This window comes from Danio rerio, chromosome 20 (genome assembly GCF_049306965.1).
Source record: "Danio rerio strain Tuebingen ecotype United States chromosome 20, GRCz12tu, whole genome shotgun sequence".
In the NCBI taxonomy this organism is placed as follows: domain Eukaryota; kingdom Metazoa; phylum Chordata; class Actinopteri; order Cypriniformes; family Danionidae; genus Danio; species Danio rerio.
This window is the reverse complement of record NC_133195.1, coordinates 58627439-58647500: the sequence shown is the minus strand read 5'-3', so window position 1 is coordinate 58647500 and position 20062 is coordinate 58627439. Positions and strand designations below refer to the sequence as shown.

General features: G+C 43.7%; 1 protein-coding gene across 10 annotated transcripts in view; it reads left to right on the top strand.

The window, feature by feature from the left end:
- Positions 1-20062, top strand: part of plcb4b (phospholipase C, beta 4b) — a 100644-nt gene that overhangs the window by 51349 nt on the left and 29233 nt on the right. For all 10 annotated transcript variants that reach the window (XM_073933853.1, XM_073933851.1, XM_073933852.1 and 7 more), the window contains 11 exons: positions 2088-2298; positions 4014-4107; positions 4843-4922; positions 5121-5205; positions 5287-5377; positions 5559-5648; positions 5861-5958; positions 6237-6332; positions 6444-6594; positions 6790-6874; positions 8331-8455. In XM_073933853.1, coding sequence (XP_073789954.1) covers positions 2088-2298; positions 4014-4107; positions 4843-4922; positions 5121-5205; positions 5287-5377; positions 5559-5648; positions 5861-5958; positions 6237-6332; positions 6444-6594; positions 6790-6874; positions 8331-8455 — 1206 coding nt within the window. The remainder of the gene's footprint in view (positions 1-2087; positions 2299-4013; positions 4108-4842; positions 4923-5120; positions 5206-5286; positions 5378-5558; positions 5649-5860; positions 5959-6236; positions 6333-6443; positions 6595-6789; positions 6875-8330; positions 8456-20062) is intronic.

Genomic DNA, 20062 nt, shown 5'->3' with positions numbered 1-20062 from the left:
ATTATTTAGATATTCTTATAGATATATAGATATTCTTTAGATATTATTATTATTAATAATATGCATTTATGTCTGTTTACACACGCACCCAAAACCCAGACTTTCTCTCCGCTTCAAGTCGCGTGTACAGAATGCGTTTGGGAAACAGCTTCTGTTTATCAGTATGGAGCGCGTCAGCTGACAGTCACGCACCGCTATATGACTGCTTTGAGGATTGCATAGTAGCTGTGACGGCACCTATAATGGAAAGGAAGGGGAATCGCGCTGAAACACTGAAAATACAGGAGAAACACAGGAAAATACCTTTACGGGATGATAGCGGGATAGAACTGTAAAATATGGGAGAATCCCAAGAAAAACAGGAGGGTTGACAGGTTTGATGGTCATACACCCAAAGCGCTTCATCATGAGGGGGGTCTCTCCACACCACCCCCAGTGTGCAGCTCCACTTGATGATGCTCCTTTAGCCACAGGACAACAGCGCCAGTGCTTCACCACACACCAGCTATAGGAAGAGTAAAGAGACAGTGATAGAGCCAGATCAGTGGATGGGGTGATTGGGAGGCCATGATCGTAAGGGCCGATTGAGAGACTCTCAGGACACAGAGGTTACACCCCTACTCTTTACCAGAAGTGCCATGGGGTTATTAATGAGCACAGAGAGTCAGGACCTTGGTTTAACATCTCATCCGAAAGACAGTTTTGGTCACATATGCACCCAAAATTTTTTCTGTGTGACCTCAAAATGTATTTGGCATTGTTTGTGCGAGTGCATAAAATTGTTAAAGCAACAGAACTCAAATGGATTGGTTAATATCAGCTGTCAATCACTGTCGAGCTACAGCCGAGAGAATGTAAAGGTCTGGATCTGACAGACTGAAAACAACACTGGCAGATTCAGTTTTAGAAACACCTTAAGTTACAGATAATGACACATCTGACCTGTGATCATGTGCTGAATGTCAATCCAGCATTTACACTTTTCCAAGAGTGGATAAAAGACTTCCAGTGGTTAAAGTGCGCTATGAAAATCACTAAAGCATTCACTGTAAAGCCGGTGGGACAGTTTTCAGGTAACAGTGTTTGCCACTGAATCTACACAGTTTAAACACAAGATGTTCTGTTATTTAATCCGTCATTTAATCATCACGATGCTGTCAGCTGTGTGACTGACACCGCCATCACCATCGCTAAAGAGCTGCATTCACTGAGATGAAACTGGTACTGCAGCTCATGAAAAGACGGTGGGTGAGACCAAAGTTTGTTTGGTACCCCTACATTTTTGAAGTTAGGAGCACCGGTGCTGCCAAGAAAAAAGGTTCATTTTGAGCCCTGAGCAGTGTCCATCAGTTGCAGCAGGGGTCATCAGCAGGCAGCACGGGTGATCAGTAGGCAGCAGTGGTCATCAGTGGGCAGCAGTGGTCATCAGTGGGCAGCAGTGATCATCAGTGGGCAGCAGTGGCCATCAGTGGGCAATAGTGGTCATCGGTGGGCAGTAGTGGGCAACAGTGATCATTAGTGGTCATCAGTGATCATCACTAGGCAGCAGTGGTTATCAGTAGGCAGCAGGGGTTATCACTAGGCAGCTGTGGTTATCACTAGGCAGCTGTGGTTATCACTTGGCAGCAGTGGTTATCACTAGGCAGCAGTGGTTATCACTAGGCAGCTGTGGTTATCACTTGGCAGCCGTGGTTATTACTAGGCAGCCGTGGTTATTAGTAGGCAGCAGTGGTTATCAGTAGGTAGCAGTGGTTATCACTAGGCAGCAGTGGTTATCACTAGGCAGCAGTGGTTATCAGTAGGTAGCAGTGGTTATCACTAGGCAGCTGTGGTTATCACTAGGCAGCTGTGGTTATCCCTAGGCAGCAGTGGTTATCCCTAGGCAGCAGTGGTTATCAGTAGGCAGCAGTGGTTATTAGTAGGCAGCATTGGTTATCAGTAGGCAGCAGTGGTTATCAGTAGGCAGTAGTGGTTATTAGTAGGCAGCAGTGGTTATCACTAGGCAGCAGTGGTTATCACTAGGCAGCAGTGGTTATCAGTAGGCAGTAGTGGGCAGCAGTGTGTGACTCTGCTCTGCTCATCCTCAGGCCGGATGTCCAGTGATGGGTTCTGCCGGTACCTGATGTCGGATGAGAATGCTCCAGTGTTCCTGGACCGGCTGGACCTCTGCCAGGAGATGGAGCACCCACTGTCACACTACTTCATCAGCTCCTCACACAACACTTACCTGACCGGCCGCCAGTTCGGCGGGAAGTCCTCAGTGGAGATGTACAGACAGGTGCTGCTATCCGGCTGCAGGTAATACGTGTGTGTGTGTGTGTGTATGTGTGTTTGTGTGTGTGTGTGTGTGTCTGTGTGTGTGTCTGTGTGTGTGTGTGTGTGTGTGTGTGTGTGTGTGTGTGTGTGTGTGTGTGTGTGTGTGTGTGTCTGTACAAGATTAGCTATACTAAGTTATGAGGACTCATTGGTTCTCACACACAGTGCATCCAGTAGGTGTTGATAGCGCTTCACTTTTCCCACATGTGTTTATGTTACAGTCTTATTTCAGAATGGATTAACTTGATTGATTTCCTCAACATTCTACACACAATCCCCCATAATGACAATGCGGAAAAAGAGTTTTTGAAATTGCTGAAAATTTATAAACACAAAAAAGCTGATAAATCAGATGTACACCAGTATTCTCAGCCTTTGCTCAATACTCTGTTGATGCACCTTTGTCAGTGATTACAGCCTCAAGTCTTTCTGAATATGATGCACAAGCTCTGCACACCTGTCTTTGGGAGTGTTTGCTCATTCCTCTTTGCAGGACCTCTCAAACTCTATCAGGTTGGATGGGAAGTGACGGTGTACAGCCATTTTCAGATCTCTCCAGAGATGCTCAATAGGATTTAGGTCTGGGCTCTGGCTGGGCCATTCAAGCACATTCACCGAGTTGCTGTTGTGCCACTCCATTGATATTCTGGTGGTGTGCTTTGGGTCGTTGTCCTGCTGGAAGATGAAGCGTCGCCCCAGTCTGAGGTGGAGAGCACTCTTGTGCAGGTCTTCATTCAGGATGTCTCTGTACATCGCTGCATTCATCTTTCCCTCTATCCTGACTAGTCTTCCAGCTCCTGCTGCTGAAACACATCCCCACAGCATGATGCCAACACCACCATGCTGCACTGTAGCGATGCTGTTAGCCTGCTGATGAGCGCCGCCTGCTGTTCTCCACACGTAACGCCTGGCGTTCACTCCAAACAGTTCAGTTTGAGTCTCATCAGAGCAGAGAGTTTAGTTTCTGATGCTCTGAGAGTCCTTCAGATGGTAAACTCCAGGCGGGGAGTGTCTTCCGTCTGGCCGCTCTACCATACAGATGCCTGATTGGTGGATTGCTGCACAGATGGTTGTCCTTCTGTAAGGTTCTCCTCTCTCCACAGAAGAGCGCTGGAGCTCAGACAGAGTGATCATCAGGTTATTGATCACCTCCCTGACTAAGGCACTTCAGCCCCGATCGCTCAGCTTAGATGTCCGGCCAGCTCTAGGAAGAGTCCTGGTGGTTAAACATCTTCCACTGACGGATGATGGAGGCCGCTGTGCTCATTCTCTGAACTTTCAGAGCAGCAGAAATGTTTCTGTCACCTTCCCCAGCCTTGTACCTCCTTTCCTGGAGGTCTACAGACAATTCCTTTGTCTTCATGCTTGGTTTGTGCTTTGACATGCACTGTCAACCCTGGGACTATCAATACTTTCTGGATGCACTGGATATACTCCAGTTATGTGTTGAGAAATCTAGATGAGCAGTAGTGTTGATGTTTGACTGCTCCTCACTCATTAAACGTGCTTCATGATCCTCCAGCAGATGTGTTCATCAGTCTCTGATCATGTGCAGCTCTTTCTGTGAGGGTTGAGTTAGGGCTAGGCCGCATACACTATCGCTAACAGTGGAAGTCTATATATATATATATATCCTGAGTAAGTTACTGAAACGTGTGTGTGTGTGTGTGTGTGTGTGTGTGTGTGTGTGTGCACAGGTGTGTGGAGCTGGATTGCTGGGATGGTAAAGGTGAAGATCAGGAGCCCATCATCACTCACGGGAAGGCCATGTGCACCGACATCCTGTTCAAGGTGAGCACAAACACATCATGTGACTAAATAATGGTCATGTGACTGAATAATGGTCATGTGACTGAGATGGCTGTATTGCTGCACAGACCCCAGCTCCTGCATCACTGACGTGGGTGTCTGTCCTGTAGTTTACAGCAGATCATTGGAGCAGCAGAGTGAGATCAGCACATTGAGGTTGTCAGTAAAGCAGTGGTGTTTCTGCAGTGATGTTTGCTCAGCTTAATAAAGCAGAGTTAGCGTGTCTCACAGTATAGAGGGTTTCCATATGTGGACTAGAAACAAGTAGGAGGAGTGTGTTTAACCCGCGGGCCACAGGAGGCAGTGCAGCACTCTTCAGTGCTTCATGTCCAGTGTTATTTTCCTCACACTCCTCCACCATGGATCCTCACAGGTGCTCAATAGGGTTTAGGTTAGGACACGTGCTGGGCCAGTCCATCGGCTTCACCCTCATCTTCTTCATCAGTGCAGTGGTGTGTTTGGTGTTGTCATGTTGGTATTCTCAACCTGAAGACGGAACACACTCCACCAGCTGATGGGGGCGATGGGAATATACACAGATACGGGCCGGTCCAGGATTATGGAGACCTCAGGATAATGAGTGTTACAGTGTGAGCTTTCAGTGTTTTGCGTGTGTGTATTATGTGTGTGCTAATGCAGACAGGTGTGCGTTTAGTCCAGTTGAATCTGTTGACAGTGTGTGTGATGGGTGTGTGTTTGTGTTTGTGTTTCTAACAGGATGTAATTCAAGCCATAAGGGAAACGGCGTTCGTGACCTCTGAGTATCCCGTAATTCTGTCCTTTGAGAACCACTGCTGGTAAACCACTGTGTGTGCATGTGTGCGTGTGTATGTGTGTGTGTGTATGTGTGTTCACGCATGTGTGTGAGGGTGTGCGTGCTGTGTGTTAACCTGAATGCTCACTGCTGTATGTTTGTGTGTGTGTGTGTGTGTGTGTGTGTGTGTGTGTGTGTGTGTGTGTGTGTGTGTGTGTGTGTGTGTGTGTGTGTGTTGCAGTAAGCCGCAGCAGTATAAGATGGCGAAGTACTGCGAGGAGATCTTTGGCGATCTGTTGCTGAAGCAGCCGCTGGAGGGATTCCCGGTATGTGATCTCCCATTCCCCAAACGTGTGTGTGTGTGTGTGTGTGTGTGTTCCTCACCTGATGATCTGCTTGTGTTTCAGCTGGAGGCCGGTCAGCAGCTGCCGTCACCCAACGACCTCAGACGGAAAATCCTCATCAAAAACAAGCGCTTAAAACCTGAAGTGGAGCAGAGTATGTACACACACACACACACACACACAATCCCACACACATGTACACACACACACACACACACACACACACATGTACACACACACACGCACACCTGATTCAAATATATTTGTGTATTTTCAGCATCTTCCATAGAGCTTTTAAACCAGTGTGTGTGTGTGTGTGTGTGTGTGTGTTACAGAGCAGCTGGAGTCATTCAAGAAGCACATGGAGGCTGGAGAGATCAGCATACCGGCTGGAGAAGACGAGAACGAGGAGGATCTGGACAGCGGTACACACACACACTCACAGACTCACACACACACTCACAGACACACACTCACAGACACACACGCCCACACATGCTAAGACACACATACTGAGACACACAAGTAGAGCTCCACAGATGATCATTTCTTTGTGTGTGTGTGTGTGTGTGTGTGTGTGTGTGTGTGTGTGTGTGTGTGTGTGTGTGTGTGTGTGTGTGTGTGTGTGTGTGTCCAGCACTGGACGGTAAGGAGGTGAGCTCAGAGCTGAAGGCTGGTCTCCTACAGTGTGTGTCGGAGGATCAGGACGCTCCAGACAGCAGCTTCAGGAGGAAGGTGAGGCGGTGTGTGTGTGTGTGTGTGTGTGTGTGTGTTTGTGTAAGTCTGTGTTTTTTAAGAGTGTGTGTGTTTTCAGAAATGTGTTGAGGAGTCTGTGTTTTCAGGAGTGTGTGTGTTTAAGGAGTGTGTGTGTGTGTTTTCAGGAGTGTGTTCAGGAGTGTGTGTGTGTGTTTTCAGGAGTGTGTGTGTATGTGTGTGTGTGTGTGTTTTCAGGAGCGTGTTCAGGAGTGTGTGTATTCACGAGTGTGTGTCTTGTCATCATTTGTGTGTTTCAGATCACAGATGACGACGCCACCGAGATCTCAGAGGTCACAGAAATCACAGACGCCACAGACGTGTCCGAAGCGTCCGACATCGAGTCCAAGAAGAAGGTGCAGCGCGTTATCACTGCTCTGAGATCAGACCAACACACACTTTATTCATTAGACACTAATAAATCATAATAAACCTGTGTGTGTGTGCGTGCGTGTGTGTGTGTTCAGGGTGTGGAATCGTCTGAAGATGCGGATGCCGAACAGCAGCTCATCGCCTCCTATAAGTATGAAGGAGCGACGACGAACATCCACCCGTATCTGTCAGCCATGGTGAACTACGCCCAGCCCGTCAAGTTCCAGAGCTTCGAGGTGGCGGAGGGTCAGTCAGAGCACACACACACACACACACACACACACACACACACACACACACACACACACACACACACACACACAAAGCATATGAGATGATGACAGTGTGTGTGTGTGTGTGTGTGTGTGTGTGTGTGTGTGTGTGTGTGTGTGTGTGTGTGTGCGTGCGTGCGTTTGTTTGTGTGTTTGTTTGTTTCTGCAGAGAGGAACATCCACCATAACATGTCCTCCTTCAATGAGTCTGTGGGTTTGGGTTACCTGAAGACTAACGCCATCGAGTTCGTCAAGTATCCTTTAACACACACATACCTATAAGACACACACACACACACACACACACACACACACACACACACACACACACACACACACACAAACACACACACACTGATCATCAGCTGGACAGGAGCACAGAAACTATTGCTGAACTCAGTTCTGTTTCTGCACTGTGCCCTCACAGCAAGAAGGTCGCTGGTTTGAGTCTCGGCTGGGTCAGTTGGTGTTTCTGTGTGGAGTTTGCATGTTCTCCCCGTGTTGGTGTGTGTTTCCTCCGGGTGCTCAAGTTTCCCCCACAGTCCAAACACATGCGCTATAGGGGAACTTATCAACTACACTGGCCGTAGTGTATGAGTGTGTGTGTGTGTGTGTGTGTGTATAGGTGTGTTTCCCAGTACTGGGTTGCAGCTGGAAGGGCATCTGCTGTGTAAAACATTTGCTACAATAGTTGCTGGTAGAATAGTAGAATGAGTGAATGATTTAATGAATGAATGAATGAATGAATGAGTGAATGAATGAGTGAATGAATGAATGAGTGACACTTTCACTAGTTTGATGCTTTATAACACATCTGACCCAAATATAGATGTAATTGTGCAACATTGGCCTAGGTGGTGCTGTTAACACACCTGTAACCACACATATTTTCTTCTTACATATTTATATTTAATATCTTCATCATTATCATCATCAAAATTAAAAATTAATCCAGCTGAAATGATCATATTAAATATACTCGGGTGATGGAATGTGCCGTCTTGAAAGCAGAAACTGATGAAGACCAGAAAACATTCTCTGAGGCAGCTTTCACTCACTCATTCAGTTTCCCTTCAACTCAGTCCCTTTATTAATCAGGGGTCACCACAGCGCAATGAACCACCAACTAATCCAGCATATGTTTACCACAGCGGATGCCCTTCCAGCTGCAACCCATCACTGGAAAACACCCATGCACACACTCATACACTACGGCCAGTGTAGTTGATCAGTTCCCCTATAGCGCATGTGTTTGGACTGTGGGGGAAACCGGAGCACCCGGAGGAAACCCACACCAACACGGGGAGAACATGCAAACTCCACACAGAAACACCAACTGACCCAGCCGAGACTCAAACCAGAGACCTTCTTGTAATTTTGAAGGTGTTAATAAATGATGCAATAACTGCATAACAGTCATTAAACATGTCTATATGACCTGATCTTTGACATGATATGAACCTCAGTAGATGATCCAGTCAGTAATGATGCTGAAAATGAACATGATGGTTAGCAGATTGTGTGTGTGTGTGTGTGTGCCTGTGCGTGTGTGCATGTGTGTGCGCGCGTGAGCAGATCAGCAGAGAGCGAGCCTGTTCTCCCTCAGGTCCTCTGACTGCGGGGTTAAACGCGTGTTTGAGCTGTGTGTCCTGCTGTTCTGGGTTATAAATAACCCAGAGTGAGTGTGTTTTCCTGAGCGCAGACGCGCAGCTACAACAAGCGGCAGATGAGCCGCATTTACCCCAAAGGAGGCCGAGTGGACTCCAGCAATTACATGCCTCAGATCTTCTGGAACGCCGGATGCCAGATGGTGTCGCTCAACTTCCAGACTCCAGGTACAGCGCAGGGAGAAAACACGCACATGCATGATACACACGTCAACACACACACACACACACACATAATGCTCACAATAATACCGTCACACAAACATTCCAGAGACAGCACAGAGAAAACACACATAAACACACAATAATACACACATAATTGTCACACTGATACACAGCATGACACTGTCAGACAGGTGCAGACCGCATGTAAACACCCAGAGCTTGCAGTTTTCTCTTTAAATGCATCAAGGATGACTGCTTGTTTGTTTATTTTGAACAGTACAGTTATATTAATAACCCTGACCACGGATAATCATCAAGTACAGTAATAAACACGAAAATACATAAAGAAACAACACTAGAATAATAATAATAATAAAAGAGGAACAGAGGCAAAATGATCACATGAACCAGCATGTACAGAGTGCTTATAAACATGAACCAGCATGTACAGAGTGCTTATAAACATGAACCAGCATGTACAGAGTGCTTATAAACATGAACCAGCATGTACAGAGTGCTTATAAACATGAACCAGCATGTACAGAGTGTTTATAAACATGAACCAGCATGTACAGAATGCTTATAAACATGAACCAGCATGTACAGAGTGCTTATAAACATGAACCAGCATGTACAGAGTGCTTATAAACATGAACCAGCATGTACAGAGTGCTTATAAACGCTCAGTGCTCACTCTTCTTGATTATGTCATGTGAAGCTGTAGTTAAACAGTTTAAGTCACAAAGAACATTGTGCAGATGAGGTAATGATGACAATGTGCCTCAGTGAATATCCTATTTACTCATTAAATAAATGAACTGTAGGTGTTGTCTGTCATGAGAAAAGGAAAAGATGATATCACAGATGGAAAAATCAATGTTAAATCACATGTTGATGTAAAATCCTCAATAAATCAGACTAAAACACTTTAACATGCGGACGTTTGACTGAAGATGATCAGTAGACTCCATACTCCAGTTACAGAACACACAGTCTGAGCTAGGATGACCAGATGGACGACTTCGTGTGTGTGTGTGTGTGTGTGTGTGTGTGTGTGTGTGTGTGTGTGTGTGTGTGTGTGTGTGTGTGTGTGTGTGTGTGTGTGTGTGTGTGTGTGTGTGTGTGTGTGGCAGATATTGTGACACTTGCAGTGTAATTCTTTGACTTTTGTGAGTCTGTAAGGTCAGAGCTCCGCTTTTCCCCAGTTTTGTCTATTAGAGAATTGTAGAGAAATGTTCTGCTCGGAGTGACTCTGCTCTTTGACTCTAACAAATGCTATACACTCTCAGAAAAAAGGTGGACGGTGGTGCAAATGATGCTGTTTGAGGAATAGTTCTGTCTCTTTGTAAAGTTGTACCGTATATAGTACAGAAAGAGCTCTTATGATGCTGTTCTGTACCTTTAACAGCAGAACTGAAATGAAGGCTCACAACTGTTCTCATATAAAGGTTCATCAGTGTTGGACAACTCCTTCTCTATTACAATATCTATCAAAATCAATATGACTGAAGAGGCAACATGATGTATGACTAGTTTCCATATTAAAGCATGAATCATCATGTACACGCACACGCTTAAACACACTCATCCACATTCATTATTGAGTTCTGCAGAGCAAAAGTCCTGCAAATGCAAAGTGTTGATGCAGACATTTGACTATTGTACAGCTCCAGTAATCAAACACTGAGCATATCTCATCACAGAACTCTGTTTCAGTTCTAAAATGAAGTAAATGAAATTGTGAGTGACTACAGAGGTTTTGTGTGAAAGCTGGAGAATAAACGTGTTGTAGTGGAGATGGAGAATGTGTTTCTCCAACATTTCTGTGAAAAGTTTAGCAGAAATTAGATCTTTTGGTTGATGTTAAAGTATTTTTTACTCTTTATTGTAAAATGAAAGTGTGCATTTACACAGAGAGAAAGGCTTCTGTAGACTGAAACATCGTTTAATAAATGTGTTTGATGTTTTCTATTTACTGAAAATAAATTGACGCATTTTAGATAAAGCAACATGCCTTTAAACAGCTCTTGAAGGAGCATGTTTGACGGTGTCGTCACTGGAATGGATCCTTCATGGATCAGATGTGTACCTTTGATGAAGGCACAATATTGTATCTGCAGGTTTTAAAAACTAAAGGTACATTTTGGTTTCTCGTGGTACAAATCAGGGGCCTCATGTACGAAGACTTGCATGGAAATCATACTAAAACATTGCGTACGCACGCAGAAAAAAATTCAGATGTATGAAACACTGCGTACGCCGAATCTCACGCATATTCTCTTGTACATCTGAATGAACGTGAAACTGAGCGCAACATGCACGAGCGCAAAACCCCTCCTTGCCTCCTCCCCCGTATGAATATGCTAATGAGTATGCTAATGGCAAAACCCAACGAAAAAGCAACGGCAAAAGCAAGCAAGAAGAGAAACTTTGAACAGAATGTGAACTGGAGGTGCTGCTTTCAGAGGTAGACCGGAGGAAAGCGGTGTTATTTGCAAGTTTGTTCTCCGGAATTAACAACAAAAGAAAAAAATAGAGTGGGAGAGTTTAGCTGATGCGGTCAACACAGTCGGGTCTGAACATCGCACTGAGTGCATTAAACAAGATATAGTGTGATTTATAGCTGTAAAATGTTGCATTACCTTTAACAGTTTCAGTGGCGCAGCTTGTAAGACGCATGTCAACAATTTTTGACACGTTCGAGCATGAACTCGGCTCGAATCCAGCGTCTGATAAACTCTTTCTTGTTTTTTCCCCGCTACATATCAGATTTTGCCTACTATTTATCATGAGAAAGACAAGTAGGAATCTTTAATAAGTCTGTGCATCATATTTTATTTGCACATCTATTGAATGAAAATGTTTCTGATTCACGCATGCAAATTCATCTTCAGATAGTGTCTTTATAGCAATGTGTGTGTGGTAGATAGCTCAGATTACATTGGGAAAACAGGCGACCGCTGCAAATTGTGCTTTAATGTTTGGCTGGTCAACTGTATGGTATGGAAACCTCATATACCTGCTAGATGAACCCGTCTCATACAGCTGCCATTGCAAGGCTCAGACACTTTGTAGAGAGGAATTTAACACAACTGCCTCTAGGAGTCGCCAATGGAAATAAAACAACACACACAAAAAATGTGCGTACGCCAGCCAGAAAGCTGCCGTGGAGCTGCGCACATTCCCACGTTCAGTTCATCGTTAGTAAATCCAAACGTGAGCGATTCTGAGTGTTAAACCTGGCGTACGCAAAGTTTTTGTGTGTACGCAGCGTTGATACATGAGGCCCCTGGTCCTTAAAGGCACAAACTGGTGCAAATGTGTTTCTTTCTCCTCCATTAAAAGGTGCTGGCCCAGTGACAAGGCTTTGTACCTTCTTTAGTTCAACACTGCACCATTTTCCTGAGAGTGCAGGTCGTAAATGCATTGGTCTTCTACTAAAACTTTCTTTTTTAACATTTACTTCAAATGACAAGTGGCCTTTCATGACATGAGCAGGACTATAGTCATAGTGTGAAAATCTTTATGAATAACAGGGAAATAATATTCAAGCATGGAATCACCATATGAGCAGGAGTTCCCTTGTGCATTAAGGAATCTTTTTCAAGCCAGTGCTCATATGAAATGGATTTGTTCTGTAGGAATGGGTTTCACCACAGCGGTTCGAGCTTCAGTTCTGCCGAGTGACTAAAAAGTGATCATCATGATGGTAAAAAACTGTACATTTCTAGTCAAACCATTCTTCTGCAACATCATACCGGAGAGCGCTGATATTATGTGATTGTGTTGTAATGCAATATGGAGCAATTAAATGCTGACGTTAAATCAAAAGTAATTCACAAATACTTGAAAATGAGATGATTTAATGACAAGAATTCTTGATGGTTACAACTGAATTAATTACAAAATACTGTATAAAATGATGAAATATGCAATGATAAAACACATGATATTAATTGTACCCAGCTTAAATGTAAAATTAAAGTTACCAGAGTTAGAAGGAGAGACACAGGAGGAGGGAGAGAGAGACACAGAGAGCAGGCCCAGATATTAGCCTGATTGCAGGAGAGTCAGAGAGGATAGACTGCAGCGCAGGAGAGGAGCAGAGCAGGAGAGGAGCAGAGCAGGAGAGGAGCAGAGCAGGAGAGGAGCAGAGCAGGAGAGGAGCAGAGCAGAGTTTTACACCCTTTTGTATGTTTGTTGACCATGTGACCAGAGCCCAAATACTGAGACATTCAGACTGACCAATCAACATGTGGCCACATCATAAAACCCCCAAAGTCCACACACCAGGCCCTGATCTCATCAGCATCTGCCTCTGGGGTCAGTATAGACCTTCTTGAGTCAAACAGACATGTTTTGTCATATAAACAAATGCATATGATCATTCAGCCTCTCACTGTTCTTTACTCAGATGCTCTTGCTGTTCCACAGCTTCACTTTGTGTGGAGAGACATTGTGAGCAAAACATTATTCCCATGCTAAACGAGCCTGTTCCTGAAACTCAGAGAGTTGTATAGCGAGTTTGGACGGAGGAAAACAAGTTAACAAAAACCTTCTCATAGATATAATAAAGCAGCAAACAGAACCTGGAGAACTAGCACAGTTTTAATCCAGTTTACTTTGAAAGAGGAATTGATGTCAAACATCAGTCATGTCAAAGCCGCCGTCAGCTTTCTTAGACCAGAGCGTGTGTCTTCAGATGCTGCTGTTTACATTTCCCAATGAACTATTCATTTCCTCACATGAACACATGAAGAAGAAGAGGGATGAATAACATGAGAATAATAGGAGAACTCCACCCAGGCAGGACACAGCTCTCTGAAGCCAACAGTTGCGTGTGTGTTTTGCTTGTGGGACTGTATGGAGGAAATGTAGAAGACGGTGTTTAGAGATGTGAATAGCCAGATGTTGAACATTCTCTTTAATAGGGATTTCCTTCACTGCTGTTGTATGGGGATGTTTTCTGTCGTCGTCTTGTACTTCAGAAAATCTGACCAATCAAATGCTCTGTAGTGTCTGACATGGCCCTCCCCCTTCTTCTCATTGGTTGTTGATTTGATGTGCTTGAGCTCGACCGCTCTCGCTGGCAGAGCTGTGAGAAGCACAGAGGTTACGGCAGACACGGAGTAACAGTGCAGATTTAAAGCACCGGACAGGACTTCACGCCTCTGCAGCCAGTGTTTAGTGATGCGTTTAAAGTCTCAGACTCATCTAAACGAATCATTAGCTGATGTATGAATCACCAAAATGGAAAAACACCTGATTAATGACAGACTCTCCTGTTAGTCTGCTTGATGCTCACTGCAGGTCCTGGAGATGCGGCTTTTCAGCCTGTGAAAGACAGTGATGTCTGTTTTAGAGTGTAAACCCTGAGTGAAACAGCTCTAACCACACACACACACACACACACACACACACCACCACGTCTTTATTCAGATCTGCTCAGTGTGTATTCAGTTCAACTCATCAGTGCTGAAACCAGTGTGATCTATAATGCAGCGCTGCAGTGTGTGTGTGTGTGTGTGTGTGTGTGTGTGTGTGTTGGGGGGGGGGGCAGCTTCTCTAACATGCGCTCAGTTCTCTTACGGTCCACCAGTGGGAATGAAGCAGCATCTGTTCCCACACACACACACAAACTCAATCATGTGCACATGCATGCATCTGTGTGTGCGTGTGTGTGTGTGTCTGTGTGTGTGTGTGTGTGTGTTTCAGTCTATATATAAGCTCTGAGTGAGTCACAGATGTACTGGAGATGAATGAGTCCGTGTGCTGAGGTCAGACAGCAGCAGTTATAGAGCAATCCTTTACCTTAACCCTCAGCAGCTGATCATTACACCAACCATCAATAAAGGAGCAGTGTGTGTTTGTGGTTGAACTATATTGCATTACTGGATCAAAACACACACAAGTTTTGCCAGATTGACCACCTCAGCTCAGGTACAGCTCATGTGCTTTATTCAGTGTTAAATGCCGATACCGTGAGTCTGACATGACATGTATCAGCACACTACTGACAGCAGCAGCAGCAGATAGTTCAGCTCAGATCTGGAGAATACAATAAACCGTCAGAACTGAGACAGTGCAAATCAACACACATCAGCACACCCGTCAACCCTCCTGTTGATTCTCCTGTATTTAACAGTTCTATCCCGCTATCATCCTGTAAAGCTAGTTTCCCCTATTCCTCATGTATTTTCAGTCTTTAATGGAGGGTGGCAATAAACATTACCAGTAAACACATAATGATGATAACATCTGAACGTGTGGGTTATGGCAGGTTTTCTTTTAAACACAACACATTTAGTCTTAAATGAGCATAAACAGGGAAGCAGTCGAAGGCTTTCATTATAGATGTGTGCATTTGTACAGTGGCACCTCTGATATTTAATGTGATCAAAGAGCTTAGAGTGACCAAGAGGCGACACCAATGACTGTAAAAAATATGGACGACGCGACAGCCCCTTTTCCCATTGAACGCCTTGAGGGCAAAACGCCTGCTTGACGAGCACAAACTGTCGCAAAAGACTGCTGAAATTGGAGCCTTGACATGCGCAGAAGGACTGTCTGATGGAGCCAGAGTCGAGCTTCCAACCAAACGCTTTATGTAAAATCAACTACGCCCCCCAAACATCTCAGTATGCATTTGCTGTCATATTAACACAGATGGATGTAATAACGTTAACAAATATGAGGGTTTTATATATTCAATCGCGCCAGCTCCGGGCCACAGCGCATAACCTACTCGCGGCGTCGCGGGCTGATTCCGGCTCGCATGCGGCAGCGCCGGCTCGCTCGGCTGTCGCATCTGGCTTGATTGACTCGGGCTGAAATTGGGCAGTGAGTCCAGGCATCCGGAGTAGGTCCAGCAGAGGTAGTCAGTCTGAGCTCTGAGGGGTAAGTCTCGGGCAGGCGAGAATCTAGCCGAAACTGGCCCGAGTGTATTTTGCTATCTGGGTGGTTAGGCGTGTATCAGCAAACTAATAAAGCCCGAAAAAAGCCCTGACCTTAGTGAATAAACAGTGTTCCACCAGGATCATGTATGTCAGAAACTATAGTTTACTGCTGAACTCATTTTGTCATGGTAAAATAACAAAGAAATCGAATAATAACACTTCAGTCTCCTGCCGAAGCTCAGATGCGCTGCTTTGAGAAACTGTCAATCACAGCTGTCAATCACGATGACACGCCCAGCACAGTGGCGTAGCGCAAAATGCGGAGGCCCCCCTGCAGGGATCACCGACGGGGCCCCCAGTTAGGGGGGGGTGGGGTTGGGAGATTGGGGGGGGGATATACACATATACACATAGATATAGATATACACATATATCTATGATCGGGAGTTTTCCTGGATGTTAGTATGCATTTTTTTAATATGAAAATTTTTATTTGACATCACTTTTCTACATTGATGGATCACTTATCGCACGGGCATTCCTGACAAAGAGCTTGTGTTTGTGTGTATGGAAATGTACTATTCACTCTCCCTGTTAAATTTGATCTAATCATGTGCTGAAATACAGCTCCTCTCCTGCTTTCACTGCTCATACTGACGGAGGGAGCGATTCGCTTGTGAATGAATCTCCGTTATGAACGACTCTTTCACTAACGTTAGCCGACAATAATACAAGTTTCTGGCACCACAGTATCTCTTTGTCATATTTCTTTTGCATTGTTTGCTGATTTATTCAACAAACCTAGCATAAGCCGAGTGTTTAGTGCGAGTTGGTGCTACTTTGCCTTATGGTGAATGCAGAAAGTGACTGTTATCATCAATAACGTTACCTGATTAGCACAAATTTCAAAACATACAAAAACAAAAAAAACTTAATCCTATGAAATGTTCTGCCTTTGTGCTTTGTTTTCTTTGTTTGCTCGTTACTACACTCGTAGACAGCGCTACAGTCCCGCATCTTCACGTAATTGTCTAGTGCGGTTGAATGACATTTGTCCTGGGAGCACTGTACCAATGTGGCGGCGCTATAGACGCATGCTCAGGGTCCCTATGCGATATCTAGTGTATATATCTATGTCACAAATTGAGGAGCGGGGAAAGGAGGCGGAGTGGCGTGACAACGCGGGGAATCCTTCACAAGCTGAGGAGCGATCACAAACCGAAAGTGGCGAGAGCGTCAAAGTAGCCAGAAGTCATTCATTTTTTAACGAGAACCGGCGGCGAGAAACAGCGGCGCGTCTTCATTGGCTATGACGCGGTTCGGCGGCAAGCAATCAGAATGAAGTAGTCCACCGCCTGAGCGGAGTTCAGAGAACACAGACCTGTAAACTTTGGTTCCGTCCACAGTTGTTCCCAAGAGTTTGATTATTGCGATTCCTGGATTTTCAATTATTAAAAATCGCGACGACGTGGGGCCCCCTAATCACGCGGGGCCCCCCGCGGTGCGTGCCCTGCGGGCCCGTCCGCTACGCCACTGGCCCAGCATTAAATTACTGCTAAAAACAAACATTTTACAAAAATGAAGATCTGCACCTATTTCAGCACAATAACCAGTGCCTTAATCCACCAGAACCATCTTTCAGGACATTTTATTGCAAGTGTAATAATTTTTTTTATTTGGGCTCAAGTCTCCTTCATTAACACAGAGGAGGCGGGCTTTATGACTTGTACTGCAGCCAGCCCCCAGGGGGCGATCTAACGGCCGAGACCTTCACTCAAACGCAGGCTTGCGGCACACTTGGGCGACACTCAACAGAACGTTCCACTGCAGCAGCAGCAGCCCCAGATTCCGTCATTTTGGAGTGAAAGCGATCGGCCGTCCACTGGGTCTTATTGCTGTAACACCACCTCTATGCATGCAAGATGTTACACTGAGGGAGTTCACAGAATTTTTATTTCACACATACTGAAATTAAAATAAACTTCACAAGCCTGTTTTTCCCTTTTTCCTTCTTGTTTAATTTCTCTACATGTGTATACAGTATATAGTCCACACAAACAAAAGTAACCAATATCCAAAACCAAGCAGTCATTGAATGTAAACAGTCTGTGTAAATGATATAGATGGTTGGGTGAATGTTGCGTAGAGGGATTTGAGTGTGATGCAATAATATCCACTTCCTCACACTGGGAAAACAGTAGTACGATGAGGAATTTAAGAGTCGCTGACCGTCATTCCACGTGTACACATATAGTTCATTTGCCAATGAGAAGCATAAAGAATGTTGAAACCAAATCATTGCAGTCCATTGAAAGCACCAACAAACACCTCATCTCTAGGACAACAGGTCCTGTCTACATAAGAAATGAACATAGGGCAAATCACAACCAACCATTGAAAAAACTTTCAAACTTAAAACGTATTCAATACGCACATTTGAGCAGCAACAATAATGTTCTCAAAACAATCGGAACCGGAGTGGGTCGGTAGCCTCAGTTCACCATGTGGTTCCCTCTACCAAACACGACTCACTTTCTATGGTGAGCTGGAATATATCCAGTTCTCACTCCCCTCTACTGCAACCTAGTGGCCTGTAGTAATATTGCAACCAGTGCTTCTCGCATCACAAGAAACTAAAACAACAATTAAAGCATGTAACGTTTGTTCAAAGCAGCTGCTTTGATTTCATTTATTTATTTAAAAAGCGCATTAAAGCTGAGACACAACCTGAAAGACGACAATACAGCACTTACTATCACAATCATCAGTACTTTTAATTGTCTGTTTTACAGACTTAACGTTTATATTATAACCATAATATGGTCACACTTTACAATAATGTTCATTAGTTAATGTTAATTAATGCATTTACTAACATGAACAAACAATGAACAATACATTTACTACAGTATTTATTTATGTTAGTTAACGTTAGTTAATGAAAATACAGCAGTTCATTGTTAGTTCATGTTAACTCATGGTGCATTAACTAATGTTAACAAGCACTGACTTGAATGTTAATAATGCATTAGTAAATGTTTAATTATGATTAATAAATGCTGTACATGTGTTGTTCATGATTACTTCATGTTAGTAAATGCATTAACTACTGAACCTTATTGTAAAGTGTTAATAATATTTTCCTGGAACTGTGACTTTTAGGTGAAATCACTTTAATTTAATAGTTAACTCACTGGCATAATGTAAATCAATACTGGCATGTTAAATTAAAAGGACTTTCAAAATGGCATGTTGACAGCAGACTGACAGTGCACTTTCTGTTGCAGTATTAGACTTTATGTTATAATAATAGTATTTTTTCCAGTGTTGTCTGTCAAAGAAAGACTGATAAAGCTTTTATTTAAAGAGCCACTTTGTTCAAAATAATTGAATTCTGACACATAAATTTATCACACACACACACACACACACACACACACACACACACACACACACACACACACACACACACACACACACGCAAACACACACACACTCATACACATCTGTGTTAATATATTATATTATTATAAATATGTCCCCTGATCTGAATCAAATGAAACATATGCTGAATTCTGAAGAGACGTCAAGTTGAGCATCTCTGAGTAACTCTAAGGGAAGGTCACTTTAGTAGAATGGAAAAGGTAGATGTTGCAAAATAAAGCCACCTTGTTCATTCCATACCTACAAGTCTTGCTGCTGTCATTAAAGATCACGGAGGCCATACAAACTAGTTGTTGATGTGGGACTCGTTTTTGCATCACCCTATTTTAAGCAGAACTAAAAAAAATAGTAATTGGAGTTATTTTGTTAACTTTACTATCATGTCATGAGTTAAGAAGATATAACGTTAAACTTAGTCTTGTCAACATTTGGGAAATTGTTTTCTTTTCATTGAGATATTGTTTAAAATGTTGCTTTTCAGTAGGACTGTATGAATATATAATATTTTTACTCATATTTAACAAAATTCATTTTGTGTAACGTTAGTTTTCCATGCTGTTGTTCTATTGACATTTTCATTCCAAAATGTTCGCCACGTGACATTAGTGGCATCTAGTGGCCGTTACCCAGACTGCACTAGACTGTCGCCTCTTGGTGATTCTGTTCTCTTTGATGTGATCAAACAAAACATCTAAACGAGAGCTTCATTCACTGCTCTTTAATCAGGATGTGTCAGTTATACAGTGAAGAAAAGGTTCATGAGATTTGATGAGTTGATTCTATTTTTTCATCATAGCTGTTAATTTGAAGAGGCTACACTGTTTGCTAATTTATTTGCAGCTTTTTCTAATGTATACTATTTTGTAAATAATAATAATAATACATACTGTTTCTTTACAAGGAAATGGGTCTAGATGAACATATTTAGTCATTTGTGTTTGGGGGTGGTGGGGATGTGCCATATCCCTTATTTTCACATCCCGATGTTGACAGGTATGCACATCAGTGATTCAGCATCTACATTTAATCATGTTCAGGAGCGTTAATATGTGTTTATTAGATGATAAAGCTCAGCATTGTGCTGGAGTGCAGTGAGTGCACTATTCTGAATGGCTGTGTTTACATCTCTGTCCTGTTTCGTCTGTTGCAAACAACCAAACTGCTCATCACTGCGTATCTCATCATGTAGCATGTTGTTGGGACACGGGGTTACAATGTGACCTGCTCACCTAATGTTTACACTCCTAATATTTATAATATGGGCTAATCA